Here is a 21589-nt window from a genome sequence, read left to right on the forward strand (position 1 = left end):
GAGTTTTGCTTTGATTTAAGTTTTTCATTTTACCCTAACACCCTCTTCATTATTAGGAAAATCAGATACATCAACGAATTGCTGAACTTAGGAAAGAGGGGTTGTGGTCACTGAGGAGACTGCCACGACTTCAGGAAGCACCACGGCCGAAATCTCAGTGGGACTATCTGCTGGAAGAAATGCAATGGATGGCTGCAGATTTTGCTCAAGAAAGGAGGTGGAAGATGGGCATTGCTAAAAAGGTAAACTTGTATCTGATCTTAGTGCCCGAACAGAATGCGATGTAAAACATACATATCTGCAAGTATTTATCACAGTTCTGTTAGATATCTCCCAAGACTGCAAGAAACTACAGAGAGTCGTGAACACAGTCCAGTCCATCACGCTTTCCATCCATTGACTCCATCTGTTCTTCATGCTGCCTCGGGAAAGCAACCAACAGAATCGAAGACCCCTCACCCTGATTATACTCTCTTCCATCAAGCAGGAGGTGTAAAAGTTTGAATGCACACATGAACAGATTCAAGAACAGCTTTTTCTCTGCTGTTATCAGACTTTTGAATGGATCTGTCAAATGTTAATTCCAATTTTCCTTTCTGCAGCTGTAACGCCGTATTCTGCGCTCTCTCCCGCTACCCTGATGCACTTCATGTGGTACGAGCTGCTTGTATAGCACACAAAATAACTCGTCTCGCTGTATTTTGGGATGTGATAAATCCACCAATCAATTAACCGTGAAATTACTTTCCTTCTAATTTTACCTGCTGCTGCGCAGACCTGTGAGGTTCATATGCAAAAGTAGCTTCCAAGACTGGAAGTCAGTGCTGGGAACGTTGTGGTGCATGGACCCTCTGAGGAAGTTTTTAAGTGCATTTGTCATTGTTGTCTGGGTAAACACTGCACCTAGCTGGCATATAGGAAGGTCCTGTAAGCAGCAACTGAGAAAAATGTCCCATTGGTTAATTTTTGGTTTTTCTGCTAAAGAGAGGATTTTCTTCTTGGTCTCCGAGCACATCAGAAATAAATAATTGGCCATTAAGTCTTGAGTTTGTCGAGAGGCACTCTGCAAATTCAAGTTGTTTTGTTAAACAGAGATCTTTGACCCACTAATCTATGATGGTCATGAATAAATTCAATAGGGAATTCAGGATCAATGTCTTTATCCAAGGAGTGGTGAGAACATGGAACTCATTGCCTCATAGAGTGGTTGAAACAAATAGTATGATGCATATAAGTGGATGTCAGATAAAAGTGCGGGTTAAGGGATAAGAAAGTTATGCTGGTGGGGTGAGATGAAGACAATAGGAGAAAGTTTGTGTGGAGCAGAAACACCAGTGTGAATCTTTTGAACCGAATGTCCTGATTTCGTGCTTAATACGGAATCACTGTTTTGCAGCTGAGTAAACATTAGTATTGAATGCTTTGTGTGTGCCTAGATATTGGAAGGATGTTTTCATTAACTTAGATAATCTAAGTAAGTACTGATTCTTAAAAAGATAACCATCAGTAATTTGTCTTTTGAACTAGCTTGCCCGAACTGTTGTGCGCCATCATGAAGAACAGAAGCTGAATGAAGAAAGAGCAAGAAGAGAAGAACATGCCAAACTTAGACGGAAAGCTGCTTCAGTTGCTAGAGATGTGCTGCAATTTTGGTGTAATATTGAAAAGGTATAACAATGAAATATTATAATTAATTAGACATTACTAAAATTTCAAAACAAATATTCACGTATTCCAAAAGATACATGGAGATGTCAAGCTTCTCTAATTAATATCATCGCTACTATTGGTGGCTGTACCTTCAGCTGCTCAGTCTCTAGGCCCTGGCATTGTCTTCCTCCATCTGTCCACCTGTCCTCATACGATCCACCTTAAATCCAACTCTGACGAAATTTTTGCTCTGTCTGTCTTATTATCTTGTTGTGTAGCCCGTTGTTAAATTTTATTTGATTATTGCTGTTTAACTGATTGCACAGGTGTTTGGTAATTGATGTGTTTTTTTGGTTGAGTAATCAAATGATTCGATTAGCAATGGCACTGTTTGTTTTCTGATCAACCTGTTCGGACATGTCATGACACACCTTTGCTGCAGATGGGATTTGAAACTGGACCTATAGATGCTGTTTGCTTGTCAGATTTGGCTGATCATAAGTGAAATTGGTCCCTAACCAATTCATAAATTGCAGATTTGAAACATTTGCTGCATTTCAGATCCTACTGCACCTGAAAATTGCGCAAAGTGAACACAGTGTTTGGTTTTGGTAATGTTTTGACTCTTTTCAAGCATTTGAAGAGAATTGGGATGAGAGAAAATGTTTTGGAATTCCAGAGGATTGGAGAAAATGGCTAGTTATCTGTGCCTCTTGGAATTTCCGTGTCTGATGGACTGCTTTAAAAGCCTCAGAAGTATTGTAAACCGTGCCATCACCTTCATATGCTTTAACTTTAAATTGCACCTGTTTCAATGTCTCTGTCTCCTTCAAGAACCAATTAAGTCCAAGTACAAGCAAAATAAATCAGAAATAAAATCTGAACAATACTGGAGAAATTCAGTAGTTCCAGCAGGATCTGTGGAGATACTTGTTCCATAGATGCTGGCAGACCTGCTGAGTTTCTCCAGCATTTCTGTTTCGATCATAAGACATAGGAGTGGAAGTAAGGCCATTCAGCTCATCAAGTCAACTCCGCCATTTAATTCATGGCTGATGGGCGTTTCAACTCCACTTCCCTGCACTCTCCCCATAGCCCTTGATTCCTTGTGAGATCAAGGATTTATCGAACTCTGCCTTGAAGGCATTTAACATTCCGGCCTCCACTGCACTACATGGCAATGAATTCCACAAGCCCACCACTCTCTGGCTGAAGAAAGGTCTCCTCGTTTCCGTTTTAAATTGACCCCCTCTAATCCTAAGGCTGTACCCATGGGTCCAAGTCTCCCCGCCTAACGGAAACAACTTCCCAGTGTCCACCCCTTCTAAGCCATACATTATCTTGTAAGTTTCTATTAGATCTCCCCTCAACCTTCTAAACTCTAATGAATACGATCCTTAGCTGTTCATTGTATGTTAAACCTACCATTCCAGGGATCATCTGTGTGAATTTCCGCTGGACACGCTCCAGCGCCAGTATGTCCTTCCTGAGGTGTAGGACCCAAAATTGGACACAGTATCTAAATGGTGCCTAACTAGAGCTTTATAAAGTCTCAGCACATCACTGCTTTTATATTCCAACCCATTTGAGATAAATGACAACATTACATTCGCTTTCTTAATCACGGACTCTACCTGCAAGTTAACTTTTAGAGAATCCTGGACCAACACTCCCAGATCCCCTTGTACTTCTGCTTTACGAATTTTCTCACCGTTTAGAAAATAGTCCATGCCTGTATTCTTTTTTCCAAAGTGCAAAACCTCACGTTTACTCACATTGAATTTCATCAGCCATTTCCTGGACCACTCTCCTAAACTGTCTAAGTCTTTCTGCAGCTTCCCCACCTCCTCAGTACTACCTGCCTGTCCACCTATCTTCGTATCATCAGCAAACTTTGCCAGAATGCCCCCAGTCCCTTCAGCCAGATCATTAATACATAAAGTGAGCAGCTGCGGCCCCAACACTGAACACTGTTTGTATCATAGTTAGAACGTAGAACTTAGAAAAGTACAGCACAGTAAAACCACTCCTTGGTTTGACATTCATTTTTGCCTGACTCCATCTCTGTGAAGTATCTTGAGGTGCTTTTGCACTGAAGACATCCTACAAATGTTGTTTTTCATATTTTCCAACACATGCCTATTCATGACTGTGAATGTAAGGAGGAAATCAGTATTTTAGGTTGAAACTGTGGTTATAAGAAAACATGTTTTGCTCCATCGCATCCAAATGTAGAGAATGCTATGTGTACGGATTGGGGAAAAAAAACGCCTAAGTTTTTTTTTGCATTTTCTTCACAGGTTGTAGAAGTAAAGTTGCAACTTTATATGGAAGAGCAACGGAGAAAAGCATTACAATTACGGAGGGAATCATCAAACAGAGGTTAAGAATATAGTTCAGCATCTTGTGCCAAAAATTAGTCAGCTTGTATTTCGGTGAATTTCAGGCCATGAAAACAAAAGTATCAAAGTAATGTTTTGATTTTTAAACTTCAAAAATATTAGAGTTCTTTAATATTTGTTTTTATTTGATTCCAGGTCCAAACTCTGTATCTCCATGGCCTAGGTCAGAAAAGCTCAGTGATGTAAGATCTCAAATTGACTATTTGTATGTGAAACTGGTTAGAGTGTCATATTATAGGGGTTCTGTACAGTATAAATAGAAACATTTTTAAAAATTCAAGATTTAGTGATTTCCATTTTTAAAACTAATTTGGACCTATTATCAACATGGATAAGAGCTTCAGTTCTTCTTTAGTTAAACACTTTTAATGTAATCTTCGTGACAGCTGAAGCATGAAAAATGCAGATATGTGAAGTTGTGTATTTTCTAATTTGCAGGATACATTGGGCAATGAAAGCAACAGGAAATCCAGTGATTCTTTTGCTGGGGATGAGGCTGCTGTGGAAACAGGTTTGTTCATAGGTTATTATCTGCCATTAAAGTCACCCTTCTGCCTTTAGATGAATAAAAACTGCATTGCAACTTTCATTTTCAGTGGAAGACTGTGAAGAAACAATTGAAGAACAAGAGGCTATTGAAGGCGTTGTTGACCATCAGACTGAATTGGCCGATTTAGCTAAACAAGGTAATTGGAACACTTTGATCACTGAAGTTCAATAGAGGTGGAAATGGAGATCGCCACAATGATACTACACCTTAAAGGATTAATTTGTATAAACTTAGTTTGTATTTCCTTCCATTAGTAACTTAAAAGTTCATCTAACTGAGGTATTTATAACAGTAAGAAATCTGTCGAAAAATAATTTCTTTAGTGGAATCAAGAATGAGTGGATATTATGTTTAAGTTAGTGCTAGGTCGTGAATCCATTAAACCGTTTTACACCCGAAGTCTAGTAGAAATCTGTAAATCTCCCCCGAATAGGCTGTGAATGCTAGGGGTCATTTTCAGCTTTCACTACTGAAATCAGTAGAGGGGTATGAAGGAATACAGTACTTCTGTGGATGCTTGGAGTTGAGCTGCAGCTCAGTTGTGATCCACTTGTGAGCAACCTTCAGCGGCTGAATGACTCGTGTTCCTAATTTTAAATGCAACCATTAATTTGTTTACAGCTGAAATCCCTCTGGAAGACCTTGTACAGCAGTATGCTGGTGCTTATTCAGAAAACTTTGACTGGCCAGCTCCAGATTCTTCTGACAGTGAGGATGACGACTATGACGATGTTGAAGGTGTGTTACCTCATGAAGACTTGTGGATGAATATAATTATTGTGCAACTTCAGCAGTGCATGATAAATTTAAGGCTCTTGCCTGCAATTTTCCTCATTCTTGTATGCTTAATACAAGCCACTTGGATATTTTGAAACTCAGTTCAGTGTGGGTACTAATGAGACTCTGTTTCAGAAATGGCAGAGGAGTTTGCTGCTGAATTTGACAGTCCGGAGCAAGAGGTGGCAATCGATTCTTTGCTGAGCGTAGACCAGTACAGAGTGGTGGAGCGAATACATACCAATCCGACCGAGGGGAGGAGGCCAAGAAAGGACATCGCTGAGGTTTCTGCTGCTGCTGAGCCCCTCCTGCCAAAAGGCACAGCTCGCTATGCATCCTCGGTAATTGTCTGTCTTGGGATAGTTGTAGAGTCTAGTGGCTTTTTGATGCATTGCTGTGAACAGTGTACAATTTTGTTCTTTGACAGGTGAGAAATGCTGCTCCATTTTTGCTTCATGGGACTCTTCGGGAATATCAGCAGATTGGCATTGATTGGCTAGCTGGTCTCCATAGAAGAAAATTAAATGGAATTTTGGCTGATGATTCACGTTTAGGCAAGACTGTGCAGATTATTGGTTTTTTAGCCCATCTCGCTGCAAATGAAGGTAGGCCAAATGCAGAACGCAAACCTGAATATTTTGACAAAGTAGCTTGGTCATTTTGATAAATATAATTGGAAAAGAGACGTTTGAGTTTTGGAAGGATCTGAAAGCATGCTCGTAGAGCCGCAGTCAGGTGGGCTTTGCAGTACTGACATTAAAGCAACGTGTTATTTCAGATTAAATAGAAGCTTTTATGACTTCCTTAATAAGGAGTACACTCACACAGCATCTCTCAAGCCTTCAGGGTACTGCAAGTGCTTAATAGTCAGTGTTCTTTTGAAATATGGTTGCTGATATCATGTTAGGAAAGTTGGCAATCAATTTACAAAGAGCAAAGATCCTCAAATGTTTGTAAACTAAATGCTCAGAATATTTGATTTACTGATATTGGTTAAGTACCAGAGCATTGGTGGGGAACTCTTTTGCTGCTTTTCAGATGCAGATGTATGAATTATCAGAAGTAGGCCATTTGACCATTCAAGCCCGCTCTGCCATTCAATAAGCTTGTGGTGGATATGTTTGTGTTCTGAATTTGATATTCAGATATCTCTTTGATTCCCTTGCTGAACAAGAATCAATCTATTTCTGCCTTAAGAATATCTCATCGCTCTTCTTTTACCACCTTCTGAGGATCAACCCTCTGAGCGAACGGTCCCCTGGATCTCTGTTCTAAAAGTGCAACCCCTAATTTTAAACGTGTGTTTCCCAGCTGGAGGCTCCTCCATGTCTACATTGTCGAGACCATTCAGGATCTTGTACATTTCAATCTGGCCGCTCCTCTCCTAACTCCATGGGGAACAAGCCGAATCAGTTGCAATCTTTCATCACAAGACAATCCACTCATTCCAGGTATAAATTTAATAAACCTCTGAACTGCCTCCAGTGCATTTACATCCTTCCCAAAATAAGGAGACCAAAACTGCAGGCAGTTTTAAGATATGGCCTCACCAATGAGATAACATGTCATATCATATAGAAGCTGTGAGATGTTTTACTTCTGTCTGAAAGGGCATATGGATGGTTGATTCAATCTCTCTGCCAAAAATAGCCTTTTAAGCAGTGCTACACTGGAGAGTCGACCTAAATTTACTTTTGTGCTCTAGGAATAGTAGCAAAGAATAAGTTCACAACATTGTTAAAATTGTTACCACCGTAAGTAAGTCTTCCCCCAGAATCTCACCTAGGCTGTGCTGCAGATTGAACAGTTTCATTCAATTCTTCAAAAACTTATGCAAGTAGTGAGCAATTTTATGTTCTCTTGCTCTGTGGAAAATAGATGTTGAAAATAACTAAAGTGGAAAGCATGTTACTTAACATCTGAAGAAGGGAGAAGGAGTGACACTGCATTTGTCTTTACAGTCAAAATTGTCTGTCCTGCAACAGCATTGTTTTTTATTTCAGAATGTGCAGCATTTTCATGTGGCTTTGAACTTCCTTTGAGGTGACTGGTTCATTTGTTCTTTTCTGAAATACCGTTTGTTTAGCTTTCAACTTGAAATGCATACGTCTATGAAATCACTGCATTTGTCCGAATTATTTGAGATAAGTTTTGAATCTTATTTGTCCAAATGTGGCCTATAGGTTTTAATATTCTGTGTGTTTTTGAATTAAGGCATCTGGGGTCCACATCTTGTTGTGGTGCGAACTTGTAAAATGCTTAATTGGGAAATGGAATTCAAGCGCTGGTGTCCAGGTCTCAAGATCATGATGTACTTTGGCACAAGGAAGGAACGTAGAATTAAAAGAGAGGTAATCTTCTATTAATTAATTTGTTTTGACTATATCTAATAGGAAAGATTGAACAGCCTGAAGCCGTTTATTTTTCCATAGAAAAGAGGGTCTGTGGGGCAACCTAATGGAATTCTTTCAAATTATTAGAAAGTTCAGTTAGGTAGATATAGAGAAACTATTTCCACTTATAGGAGGAGACTAAAACTCGTGATTGTAAATGTAAGAAAGTTCAGAAGAAATTCAAAAGGAATTGAGAACATTTTTTACACAGGGTAGTGAAAATTTAGCAGTTGTAAACCCAGGTAATGGTTGAGGTACATAGCGGTGAAGCATTTAAGGAAAAGCTGGATAAACACGAATTAGGAAGGAGCAGAAGAATGTGTTGATGGATTTTAGTAAAACTGGGAGATTTGTGTGGAGTGTAAACACAGGCATGGATTAGTTGGACCAAATGCCTGTTTCAGTGTTTTACGATTGTATGTCATGCCTTTGCTTTGGTTGTTAGTACGGGCTGCTTTTTGCCTAATGTAATAATGCATCAGTGTTTGGAATGGAGTAGCTAAACTAAACGCTTACTAATTTCAGTGTTGGTTGGAACCCAATTCTTTCCATGTATGTATAACATCGTACAAGCTTCTGCTGAAGGACCACCAAGCTTTCCGAAGGAAGAGGTGGAAGTATCTAATCCTGGATGAGGTCCAGCAGCTCAGGAACACCACTGAATGGCACTGGGAGGCCCTGTTCAATCTCAAGAGGTCTGTATCGTATGCGTTAATGTTTATGACAGTATAAACTAACCAGCTTATTGCTGTAATAATGGTTCTGTTTCAATTTAGGGAATGTATCTCAGTGTGAAAGCGTGTTTCTACTCCTGAGAGAAGAAATGATAAAATCCTCAAAACATAGCATGTTATGATATGGTTGATATGTTTGAGCTGATTGATTTTGCTAGAGTACATATTGAGGCAAAATGCACAAATACATGAGGCTAAAAGGGTCCTTTTATGAGAGTAGCTTTAATAGGAAGTTACAGAATGGTAAAATCAAGATGTTTAAAATTATTAAAATAATAGAGATTATAGAGAGAAACAATTTCCTGTAGTGAGGAAGACATCCTACAATAACGCACTCCAATCTTCAAATTAGAACCAGGCCCTTCAGAAATGTCTCAAAGGGTAATGGACTTCTGGAATCCATTGTCCCTCAAAAAACTCAAGGTGGGAGTCAGTTGAAAAGTTCCAAGACTTGGTTGATAGACTTCTGTTTTAGGGATTATGGGACTAGGTTGGGTAAATGAGAATTTAGATAAGGATCAACTATTCTGTACCAGAGTGGAGGAACAAGCTTGATGGATGGAATAGCCCCCTGTTCTTATACATCTTGATTTTTCAAATACACAAAAGGACTGAAGAAATAGGTCATTTGGTACCTTGAGTCTGCTAGGCCATGGCTGATCTTCTGTCACAATGCCACTCTCCTGCACTGTCACCACATCTCTTTAAATCTTTCATATCCAGAAGCCTGAACTTTGTTGTCAACATTACTTGGTTAAGTGACTGACAATGAGCCACATGCACCAAAAGGCCTGGGGCTTCAATGTAGCTGATGCACAAGATGAATATTCTGGACTTGTGGTTAGGAGTGAGAGGGAATCAGGGAATCCTGCTTCTAGTCGCCTTCCCAATTTCCTCCATTAAGAAGCATGCCCTCTGCTTGTGGATGCACAGCAGATCCGTTGTGACTTTAATGCCTGGTGATTAAAAAGCACATTGACGCTGACTCCCTGCAATTGCAACAGAACAGCCATTTGGATGATGTGAAGGAAGCTGGCAGTCATCTGGAATTGTATGCTTGGGGAAAAGAGGGAGAAAGAAAGGGGGTAATTGAAATTAGGAAGTTTTTATGCCAGCTGACAAATGAGAAGGTAATATCTGATTGACTCCAATAGAACACATTTAATTCTAGTAAGTTACATTTTTGGATGATTATGGGATACTAATGAGTGAATTGATGGCCAGTTTTTCCTTTTTTTAGTCAACAGCGCTTGCTTTTAATTGGAGCTCCTTTACAAAATACCCCATTGGAACTGTGGACTATGATGCATTTTCTGCTGCCTGGAATTTCCAGATCCTACCTGGATTTCCCTGTGAAAGTTGGCACGGATGAAAATCAGGACTATTGCCACAAATTGGTGATAAGAATGCATAGGGTAAGTGCAACTTATGCTTAAATTAGGAAAAGAAAATGGCAAGATTGTAAAGGGATCTTGTCAGGTAGTCTGAATGTGGAGTTTCCTGCCACTTTCACATATGGTGCCTTCAGGCAGTCAGCTGCAGAATAGCTAAGTTTGTGAAGTGCAGATGGGAGGCAATGTACAGTGACCAGCTACATTTTCTTAACCATGGTTAAGGGCTTTACTAGTCTTGGAAGAGATTCTGTGTCTTGCGCCTTGATCTTTTCACTGTGCATTGTACAAACAGCTTGAAGGAATCTGATTACTCATTTCTAGTAACTTATCCTAATGTAAGGCAGTTGCAGTAACTTGACAGAGATAAACAATTCGATCTTGTAGAATCTATACTGCCAGAAAATGCTTCATGCCTTTATTCAAAGAAGATTTCAGTACAGTAGCCAAAAAATGAGACTGCGCCTGAAGTGTTGTGTGCAGTTCTGGTCTCCTTTCCTATGCAAGGATATACTTTCCAAAGAGGGAGTGCATTAGATGTTTACCAGACTGATCCCTAGGATGACAAGACTGTCCTTCGAAGAGACTGGGTTGTATTTTTAGAAGCCTGAGAGACAATGTCATAAGAACTTAACTGTGTAGTGATTGGAACCAGGTTGACCATGTTGACTGAGATAACTAGGTGTAAAGCTGGATGAACACAGCAGGCCAAGCAACATCGAAGGAGCAGGAAAGCTGACGTTTCAGGCGTAGACCCTTCTTCAGAAGAAGATTTCTGAAGAAGGGTCTAGGCCCGAAACGTCAGCCTAACTGTTCCTCTGCTGCTGCTTGGCCTGCTGTGTTCATCCAGCTCTATACCTCGTTAACTCAGATTTTCTAGCATCTGCAGTTCCTGCTCTCTCTGACCTTGTTGACTACGAGGTTGTTGATTGGGGTTGTTAACCTGGGCTCATCAGGAAAGCTCTAGCTGATCAATATAACCAGAAGATTAGAATCTCCACAGTTGAGGGGACAGACTCTGAGCTGGTTGCCCACTGTGCACAAGTAAATAAATGGTGGCTCAGTAATGGGATACCAGCCTCTGTGCAGTTTTGTCAGTGGTGACCAGAGAAAATGGGACGTGCCTGAAGAACATTCACCTACAACAATCATCTTCGAGTTGGGGTAAACATGTCTGGCATGACGCCTTTATTTGGGAAGCTTGACTTGTTTGATCCTGCTTTCGAAGACTGGGCCCAGTATGTGGAAAGAATGTAATATATTTTCTGGGCAGATGAAAAGCAATGAGTAATCCTTCTGACTGCTTGCAGACTTGCAGTATTCTCAATTTTAAGGGTTTTAGCTTTCCCAGAGGCACCAGACATGAAAACCTTCTGAGAGTTGAATAGAGTTGGTTAAGGAATATGACGACCCCAAGACTCCTCTAATTGTGAGCGGCTATTTGTTTTGATGAGGTTGAGACAACTGGCAGCGACATGTGATTTTGGGTAAACACTGAGTGAGATGCTGAGACACAGTTTTTGGTCTGTGGCGTTAATGACTTATCCATGCAGAAGCACCTACTAGCCAAAGCCCAACTGGACTTCAGACAGGCACTGCAGCTGGCAAGTGGAGCGTGGCAGCTACAGGATCCAGCAGAGGAGTTCTACTAGGTCTGGCTTGAGTGAATAAAAGCTCATAGGTTGGTACCCAGGGGAGTGCACACCCTGGTAAGGTCCACTATGTGTTAGTTGGGACAATTAAATTGCTTAGTGACATCCAAATTGGAACCAGTTAAAATGAATGTTTGGTTAAATGGCCGTTCGGTTCCTGTGGTGGTCAATACCGGGGCAGCTGTATCTGCAGTTGCAGAATCTGTCTTTAATAAGATTCGCTTAGGACTCCAATCGTTAAGTTTGCAGAAGATCGTGGCCAGATTGAGAATGTGCGTTGGGGAACCATTGCAGATTAAAGGCACGACTTCCGTTCTGGCCTCCTGTGAGATGCAGTTGGTTCAGTTACCACTAACGGTAGTAAAAGTCTCGGGCTCAAGTCTATCAAGGGATGGAACTGGTTGAGAAAGATTCACCTGGATTGTTCAGCATTTTTTGATTAGAGAATAACTACCAGAGCGAAGCCCTAATAAAATATCTGAGAGTATTTCAGGAAGGGCTTGGGACAGTCAGCGGGGACAAGGCTACTTTACGTGTTGACCAGAAAACAGTTCTGAGATCTTGCGGTGCCTGGTGCCATTTGTCATGTGGGCAAAAGTAGAGGCAGAAATCAGGAGGCTGGAGGGTGAAGGAATCATCAAACCAGTGCAGTCTGCAGAATGGGCAGCACTGGTCGTACCGACTGTGAAGCCTTTGTTTGCTTTTGTGGGGATTTGAAGTATGTGGTAAACTGCTTCTCACAGCTGGATAACTACCCAACCCCCATTGAGACTTGTACACAAAGTTGGCCAGGGTGGGGGCTATCCTTTACGAAGCTGGACGTGAGCCCCGCCTACCCGCAGTTGCGACTGGATGAGGATTCCCAGAGCTCTGCTGTAATTAATACCAATAAGGATTTGTATCAATGTACAAGACTGCCATTTGGAGTGTCATCAGCCTGTGTTCTTTTCCAGCAGACCATGGAGAACATTTTACCAGGGCTACCCCAGGTTGCCATTTGTCTGAATGATGCACTAATAACAGGAACAGGAGCGGGCAGGTCAGAGAAACCCCTTGTGGGTTTGCTCCAGGGCCTGACCAAGCAGGCCATTAACAGGCCCAGGCACCGGGCCGTGGAGCGGGTCATTATGGTCAACTGCCTGTCCCTTTTCCGCGGCGACTTTCAGATATCTTTCGGGAGAGGTGGGCACCACGAGCTGTGGAATGCTTTATTCCCCCTCCAATTCTATTGTGATTTGATCCCTACCCTCAGCTTCACCTTTTTGTTCACATGGGATTACCCCAAGGGGCTCTGCTTAGTTTTGGTTCCTTGGTTGCATGGGTGTTTTCCTGGTTGTAGACTATCAATAAAGTTATTTATGGAAAAAAAATATAAATGGGGATTTCGAATCTCCTCAGTTCAGGGAACTGACTTTGTGCTGGCTGGCCACAGCCAGTGTATTGTGCACAAGTAAATAAAGGGTGGCTCAGTGACCGGGGTGAAAAAACTAACTTGGAGAATAGAATGTCCTCAGTGTGGGCAACTGACTTCTGAGCTGGCTGGTCACAGGCAGTGGTACTGCTTTATTGGTGAAGTGAATGGATGATTTGGTAGCAAGACTTGGTTTTTGTGCCAGGTCCTAGACTGTACGTTTGTATGTGGAGCAGGCCTTTGCTGATGTAGGGTGCTTTTCTAGATAAACTGTGTCTTTGTGAATGTACCGGTCCTTCGTGGTTAGACTGTCTCAGTGTGTGCCAGACCATGTCTTCATGTCTGGATTATCATTTTATGCATATAGCATGTCTTTGTATATCCCTGTCATGTGTAGGAGGCTGACTGATAGCTTGTGGGGGTGTAAGAGGTTGACTGATAGCTCTGGGGACTGTATGTTTGTCTGTGTGGTTTTGTACTACCATTTGAACCAGACTGTGTTTCTGTATGATATATCTCGTCAACATCTTTTCTCTTTAGTGAATTGTCTGATGTAAAGTGACTTTGTCATGTGTTATGCATGGAGCGCTTATCTTGTGTGGACTTAAAAGTACAGTTTGAACTGAGATTTTTGTGTAGGATGTTTTCTGTTAATGTGACTTGTTTTTGATGCATTGTGACTGATGCCTTGTTTTGTTGTTTTAAGATTTTGTATTACAGTTTGAACTGAGTTGTCTTTCCTTATGGTATATTTTGTTAATGTCTCTGCTCTTTGGCAAATTGCCTGATGTACAGTGACCTTGCCATGTGTCTGGCTGGGGACACATACCTTATGTGGATTTCAATCTATTGTTTGGACTGGGATAATTTTCTGTAGGATGTTTTGTGTTAGCATTTTTGTTTGCAGTGACTTGTTTTGATATATTTTGGCTGATATTATGTGTTGTGTCTGTGACACTGTGATTTATGTGAAATTTGAAAAAAGGAATATAACCAGAAAATTAGAATCTCCTCAGTTCAGACGATAGACTCCAAGGTGGCTGGTCATAGCCAGCGTACTGCGCACAAGTAGATAAAGGTGGCTCGGTGATGGGACGCTGTCCTCTGTGCAGTTATTTCACTCAGGAAATTCATAAAGGGATAGCCAGAATAGATGCAGAAAGGATGTTGTGGGATCTAGAACCTGGGGCATAGTCTCTGACTAAAAAGCAAACCAGTTAGGGCTGGAGTAATTTAGTGCAGATGCCAAAATGATGCCAGCACAGGTGCTAATGAGGGCAGTGAAGTCATTTTACTGTGACACAGCGGCCTTCACCAGGATGTCTTCGTGCCAGGATACTGTGCGCAGTCAATTAAACTGTTAGAGACAGTCTGTTTGCTGTGGCAAGGTTTCCTTTTGTTTAAAAAGAGGATTTCACACGTTCAGTGATACTGACAACCCATTATGTTTTTCCCCAAGGCTATTTCAGAGGTCTATCATGATTTTCAGCATTTTCCAAGCTTTGAGGAGATTTCTGTCCTTGGAGGGCACATTACACATTGATCAAGGGGATATAGGTCAGGAGTTAGTTCATTAAACGTGCAGGCTGTTGCAGCAGATCGTTCACCTAAGAGCAATCTGTTGTGTGACGTCATTCCCTTTCCAGCCAGTATTTATGGTGGGTTGGGCATGGGTAAGTATCTCAGTAAAATCTGGAACTGTCACTGTCATCTTTGTTGCAAACAACTGCCATTCCACTGTAAAGCTGCTTGTGTGCCATCTGGTGGTAGCATTCTCCACAATGACAGTCATTTAGGACTGAAATAAGGAGAGACTTCGTTACTGAGGGTGTGAATCTTCGGAATTATTTACCCCAGAGGGCTGTGAAACTCAGTTTAAGACAGACTGATGTGCTTCTAGTTACTAATGATGTCAACGGATGTGGGGATGGTGTGGAAATATGGCATTGAGATAGCTGATTTAGAATGGTGGAGCAGGATCATAAGCTGATTAGCCTACGCATGCATTACATAGTCATATTTGCAATAATTACATGTTTTTAATTGCAAGCATTGAAATGTATACAGAGTTCTGAGAATTAGCGTTCTGAGGAGGCAGCTGAGGAAATAGCGGAGACTTTGGTCGTGATCTTTCAAAAGTCACTGGAGACAGGGAAAGTCCCAGATGATTGGAAAATTGCTGTTGTAACTCCCTTGTTTAAGAAAGGATCAAGGCAAAAGATGGAAAATTATAGGCTGATTAGCCTAACCTCAGTGGTTGGTAAAATTCTAGAATCCATTGTCAAGAATAAAACAAGTCAGCATGGTTTTAGTAAGGGGAGGTCGTGCCTGACAAACCTGTTAGAATTCTTTGAAGAGGTAACAAGTATGTTAGACCAGGGAAACCCAGTAGATGTTATCTATCTAGACTTCCAAAAGGCCTTTGATACAGTGCCTCATGGGAGGCTGCTGAGCAAGGTGAGGGCCCATGGTGTTTGAGGTGAGCTACTGGCTTGGATTGAGGATTGACTGTCTGATGGAAGGCAAAGAGTTGGGATAAAAGGCTCTTTTTCGGAATGGCAACCGGTGACGAGTGGTGTCCCGCAGGGTTCAGTGTTGGGGCCACAGCTGTTCAGATCATTAATATATAAGATGGATGAAGGGACTGGGGGCATTCTGGCAAAGTTTGCTGATGATACGAAGATAGGTGGACAGGCAGGTAGTGCTGAGGAGGTGGGGAAGCTGCAGAAAGATTTAGACAGTTTAGGAGAGTGGTCCAGGAAATGGCTGATGAAATTCAATGTGAGTAAATGTGAGGTTTTGCACTTTGGAAAAAAGAATACAGGCATGGACTATTTTCTAAACGGTGAGAAAATTCGCAAAGCTGAAGTGCAAAGGGATCTGAGAGTGTTGGTCCAGGATTCTGTAAAGGTTAACTTGCAGGTAGAGTCTGTAATTAAGAATGTGAACGTAACGTTGTCGTTTATCTCAAGAGGGGTGGAATATAAAAGCGGTGATGTGCTTCTGAGACTTTATAAGACTCTAGTTAGGCCCCATTTAGAATACTGTGTCCAATTTTGGGCCTCACCTCAGGAAGGACACTGGCGCTGGAGCGTGTCCAGCGGAGATTCACACGGATGATCCCTGGAATGGTAGGTTTAACGTATGATGAACGGCTAAGGATCCTGGGATTGTAGTAATTAGAGTTTAGAAGGTTGAGGGGAGATCTAATAGATAATGTATGGTTTAGAAAGGGTGGACGCTGGGAAGTTGTTTCTGTTAGGCGGGAAGACTAGGACCCGTGGGCACAGCCTTAAAATTAGAGTGGGTAAATTTAAAACTGAAATGAGACGACCTTTCTTCAGCCAGAGAGTGGTGGGCTTGTGGAATTCATTGCCATGTAGTGCAGTGGAGGCTGGGACGTTTTATGCCTTCAAGGCAGAGATCGACAAATTCTTGATCTCAAAAGGAATCAAGGGCTCCGGGGAGAGTGCAGGGATGTGGTGTTGAAATGCCCATCAGCCATGATTTAAATGGCGGAGTGGACTTGATGGGCCGACTGGTCTTACTTCCACTCCTATGTCTTATGGTCTAAATCAGAAGTGTTTGGATCTTTGTCTTTTAGATGATCCAGCCATTCATTTTACGACGATCGAAGAGGGATGTGGAGAAACAGCTGCCGAAGAAATATGAGCACATTCTGAAATGTTGCCTGTCGAAGAGACAAAAAATCCTGTATGAAGACCTCATGTATCAACCTACGTAAGTAGTGTTTTTCGTAAGATGCAAAATAGATGCCGCTTAAACGATGGTCCTCTGTTTTTGCTTTCGGATGTCTGAATCTGAACTGAATATAATGTTTTGCATATTGTTACCAAAACTCCATAATTTAGGACTCCTTTAAGCAAGGGAAAAGTGTTGGTTGCCTGCTTCCTCCTGCTGCCCTCTCTAGTTTCTAACTGAAGTGAGGAGCTGGTTGGATGGCTACAGTCAGTCCTATCTGGCATCTCAATCTGAGGAAATCCTTGTATATGAATTTTTGGTGGGCTAACAGAATCTCAAAGAGTACCACAGCCAAGAGTGAACCCTGACATATAGACGCGAAGATGAATAAACATTGGGAGTGATCAGTGAATGGAAATTGGTGCCAGTGGGATTTTAAATTCAGAGTATGGAAGCTGGGAGCCTAGCCAGGACTACCTTTGCAAAGTCAAGTCTAGAGATAACAAAGATACAATGCAGCAGGTGGGCTGAGGCGGGAGATGTCACAAAGGCGTGAACGGGTATTCTTCGTAGTGGAGCAGATATATTACTCAACTCATCTCGGACTTGAATGTGATATCAAGGTTGCAAAGAGTCCAGTTGGCACTTGGGAAGTGGAGTTTGTGTCAAAGATTGAAGATTTAAAGAAAATATCCGTTCATTCGGTACAGGATATTCCACAAACAGCCTGACAATTTAACAATAAGGAAGGGTGGGGTGGGTGGGTAGTGTGTGGAGAGAGATAGTGGTGAGGAGGTGGGGCTAGTGGGTGGAGAGAGGACTTGGGGTGGAGAGAGGTCATGGTGAAGGAGAAACGGAAGAAGTTGATTCCTCGTTAAAATTGATTCTGCATTTATGGGTGATGTTGCCTTGGGGGCATTGTGTTGATGAGAAATAGTTATATGTCTATGGTTAATTTTTTATGGTTACCACAGGTAATGAAGTAAAGTTAAAGGCAATTGATTCTTTGGCTTCGAATGAATAGACAAAATGGAACTGGCTGAATTAGGTCAATAATGTCAAAGGCTACCTAAAAAAAATTGGAGAAAACAGGGATAGTTTAGCTGTGACAGGTGCGTAGGGTACAGTTAAGGAACATTTGAGAAGACCCAATTTAGGTGCTTCGACAGGTAGAGTGATGTCATGCACTCTGCCTGCCTCTGAAACTCTGATTCATCGTGAGGGTGCTGAGGCCAGTTGTGAGATACTTCTCAGCAGGCCCAGCTTAGACCAGAAATTGGACCTCACCGCATCTAACTGGTAGAACAAACCAGAATATGCTTACTCTGTAAAGTCAGGGGGTTGGGAGTAATGGCAACAGTGTACTTGATGCACAACTTTCACAGAACCCTATGCCAAATGCAGCCCCCTGTTCCTTTCAGTGATAGAGGAGAGTTCTTTGCCAGTTTATTTCTTAGGAGGTTTATCGTCTTTCAGAAGGTACTAAGAAATGTTATTTCCTGACACACATGCTTCAGGCTAGAAGCAAAATTGGACTAGTCCTGTCCAGACTCTTATTCCTATACTAGTTTCTCAGGTATAATATCAAAGTTTACTTTAATGATGCACAAATGTGTTTTGGAACTTGAATGGATTACTTGGGTGCTGTCAGGGCCCTGTATTTGGAATCTGTTGGGTACAGATGTTTACAATGCCTTATCTGAAAATGTGGCTATGTGCTCAATTTAACATGTTTCATATTTGATTTGGACTTTTGAACTGTTGTGGTTGAGAAACTAAATGTTTTAATTTTGTACACACTCCTTGTGGAGGTATTTCTAACTGGTTGTAAAGCTCTATTCAATATTGCATTCGTGAACAGGCCAAAAATCAGATAAGCTATGGTGTTAGAGGTATTTTAACTGCTTTGAAATATTTTACAACTGGTAACAGTCCTAAATGTGTGCATTTGTAAATCTGAGAATGTAAGTCAGTGAAGTTTCCCTATGGTTTATCCCCATTTAGCAGGGGTTTAAAGTCTTCAACAAGGTTTTGTGTTTATCATTTGCTGAGTCATTTTGAAGCTTCAATGTAATGTGCATCATATCACTAACTAAGTGAGATTTTATTGCATGATGTTTTATATAAAGCGTATTATCCATTTAACAACAATGTCCTTCATATTCTAACACTTTGAAACTTGAATTGGCACTGTTCGTATGAATATGAAAGTAATTGCTTCATTTAAGTCTCAGAAATCATTAATAAAGGCATAAACTTAGAACTGGTTCTTTGAAAGTGTCCTACAGAATTCCTCCTTACATTCAGTTGTACAGTTCACTAGCATGTATGTCAAGTGATGCCCATGGGATGTCAAGGATACAGATGTGATGCTTACCTGCCAAAGTGCTCCATTCAGAAATGCATGCATTTGTGACTGAAGCCAATAAATCACTAATTTACGACTGGTCTGTACCTGGTTATTCCTTAAGATGGTTTTGTATCAAACAACTTTTTATAATGGTTGTTGTAGTTGCAAGATTTGAGAGAGACAGAGGTAACAGTGCCTATTGAGGAATGAATTGCATTTATGTTTTGAATTGCTAGTTTCTGATGATCATTTCTTGTCTAACCAATAGCACATTGGAAGCCCTGAGATCTCGTCATTTTGTTAGTGTTCTTAACCTCCTGATGCAACTGAGAAGGATATGCAATCATCCTAACCTGAAGTGCCCCAGGTCTGTCTGTTCGGCCTACGTGTTTAGAGCTCTGCAGTATACAGTTGCATCTGTAGTGTTGAAAGTGCTTGAATATGACCCTTGGAAGGTAAGTGTTATAAACTGATTTTTGCTTTCACTTTTTGCCTTGACTATTAGTAGCTATTCCACAATAACAAATTGTCTGTTTTTTGTGTTTTTTTTGTCAGAATGTGGACTTATCTGCCTTCAATCTCGCTGGAATCGAAAACAGACTTTCTCGATATGAGGCCGAGATGGTCATGCCCAAACGGAAGGTGACGAGGAAACTCATTGAGGAAATCTACTACTCGCCAGATCTTCCACCCAGACCCAGACCAGTTAAAGTGAAAGTCAGCAAGTAGGTGGCTGTATCTTTTTATATCTTGCCCTTATAGCTAGATGTCTGGAATTAAAGGTATAGAAGTCATGATTCAACGATACAAAGCCCTAGCTAACCTCACTAGTAGTAGTATGCCCCTACCTTGTAGGAGAGGCAGCAGTTGTAATAATTGGTTTTCTTAAACTTACGCCCTCCATGCAGAAAATTTAGTCACATATGCATCATTTATTGTTAGTGCAATTACTCCCACTAAAACTGAGCATTGGAACTCAAATCTTGTTTGCTAAAAAAGTTTTTACAAAGGCAAGCTTAGCACTTTGTATTAGTGGAATGGTGGAAGTAAAAATCATGTCCTTTTCCAAGGAGCATGATGGGTGAGGAAGGGAACTTGGAAATTAATGGGCCAAATGTTCGACTCCACTGTATCCATCTTTTGATCTGAGCGGTTCTTGCTGAACCTCTTGAAGACTCGAAATAGTGGAAAAAATGTCATGGTGTATTTGCTCTGAATATTAAATGTGTCAAGTTAATATGTATTAATGTCACCACTGGCACTGTTTGTTTTAAAAAAATAGAAAATAACTGGTGCAACATATTTCTGTTTTAGCATAGATAGATAGTGTAGCTTTTATTGAGAGAATCCAGAATCCTCCACATCCCTTGTTCTCAGTGCTTTTACCTTGGCATACTGGCACTAATAGGTTAGTTCAGCTGCTAAAAATTACAGGGACAAGAGTGGCCACTGAACTGCACAGACCTGTTCTATCATTTAGTTAGATCATTGCTGATTTGTACGCTTTAATCTATTTATTTATGTTATAATCCGAGCTGGTGTTACTATTGGAAAAGTCAGATTTCAAGAGTTAAGTACGGCTTAGTAGGCCCTAACTTATACTTAACAATGGAGGTCTGTAACTGAGCATGTTCACAGAGTTATCTGCCACTGTATTTTTTAAACACAGATAATAGAATGTTTACTGAACAAGGAAATAGTCGTTTGGTGGTACAGAACTTGAGTAATTGCTGGAAAAAGACCTGTTTTGGTCTTGCACAATCAGGATGCTTCGCAAAAACATAAATTTGTGGGGAAAGCCAACAGTTACATTGTAAGAGAGGAGAGTGTTGGGTGAATTGGCAAATAGACCGAGATTGTTGGAAGAATACCGTAATGGCTCTTGAAAGACCCCAGTAAGACCCATTCTCCAGCTTTATCTCGGTAGCCCATTAAATTCACTGAATGGCAGACATTGTTTTGTTGAATTGAAAGAGGTGCAATGTGTATATGCGTTCTTTCTGTCTTCAAAGAACGTGTTGTCACCTGTCAGCCAATCAGCAGTCTTCTTCCACGCCCTTCAGAAATGTTTTGATAAGTGCAAGTTGAAAGCTTTGGCAAAATGTGCCTTTTGTCAGCAATAAACAAGAAAAAGTGTTAATTGCATTGCTATGAATCAGAAGGTTGGAAAGAATTAATTACAAACATCTGAAAAAGGACTCAAATTTACATCATTTGCATTTTATCCTAGTGATATCTTTTCACTGCAGTTTTGTTGTTTCTAGAGTTAGCACTTTCGCCACACTATGGTCTCTTGCTCTGGTTGGCACAGCTATAATCAAATTCCTTGTGGTGGAATTTGGAACATTCCATTTTCCTTCAGCAGTTACCTCCAATTCACCTAGAATAATCCGCAAACTATGGGCTGTGTGCAAGAAGTTGGGGTTAGAAAGAACACCTGGGTGTCTTTGGGTCGGCATGGACAAGATGGGCTGAATGGTCCCCGCCTGTGCTGTATTTTTTAAAAACAAAAATTCATTGTCACTTTAACTTCAGAACACGCATGTCCCTAATTTTGGGCCCCAACTGTCTTTCTCT

The 21589-nt window shown here is 41.1% G+C and overlaps 1 protein-coding gene across 1 annotated transcript in view; it reads left to right on the forward strand.

Annotated features, from left to right (window-relative positions):
* ep400 (E1A binding protein p400) overlaps nt 1-21589 on the forward strand; it is a 135839-nt gene that overhangs the window by 43932 nt on the left and 70318 nt on the right. The window contains exons 8-22 of the mRNA XM_048555918.2: nt 57-242; nt 1528-1668; nt 3951-4032; nt 4188-4234; nt 4491-4563; nt 4649-4738; nt 5224-5340; nt 5515-5720; nt 5807-5984; nt 7594-7730; nt 8298-8467; nt 9747-9921; nt 16565-16701; nt 19281-19467; nt 19568-19737. Of these exons, the coding sequence (XP_048411875.2) occupies nt 57-242; nt 1528-1668; nt 3951-4032; nt 4188-4234; nt 4491-4563; nt 4649-4738; nt 5224-5340; nt 5515-5720; nt 5807-5984; nt 7594-7730; nt 8298-8467; nt 9747-9921; nt 16565-16701; nt 19281-19467; nt 19568-19737 (2096 nt within the window). The remainder of the gene's footprint in view (nt 1-56; nt 243-1527; nt 1669-3950; nt 4033-4187; nt 4235-4490; nt 4564-4648; nt 4739-5223; nt 5341-5514; nt 5721-5806; nt 5985-7593; nt 7731-8297; nt 8468-9746; nt 9922-16564; nt 16702-19280; nt 19468-19567; nt 19738-21589) is intronic.

Source organism: Stegostoma tigrinum, chromosome 26, assembly GCF_030684315.1.
Source record: "Stegostoma tigrinum isolate sSteTig4 chromosome 26, sSteTig4.hap1, whole genome shotgun sequence".
Taxonomy (NCBI): domain Eukaryota; kingdom Metazoa; phylum Chordata; class Chondrichthyes; order Orectolobiformes; family Stegostomatidae; genus Stegostoma; species Stegostoma tigrinum.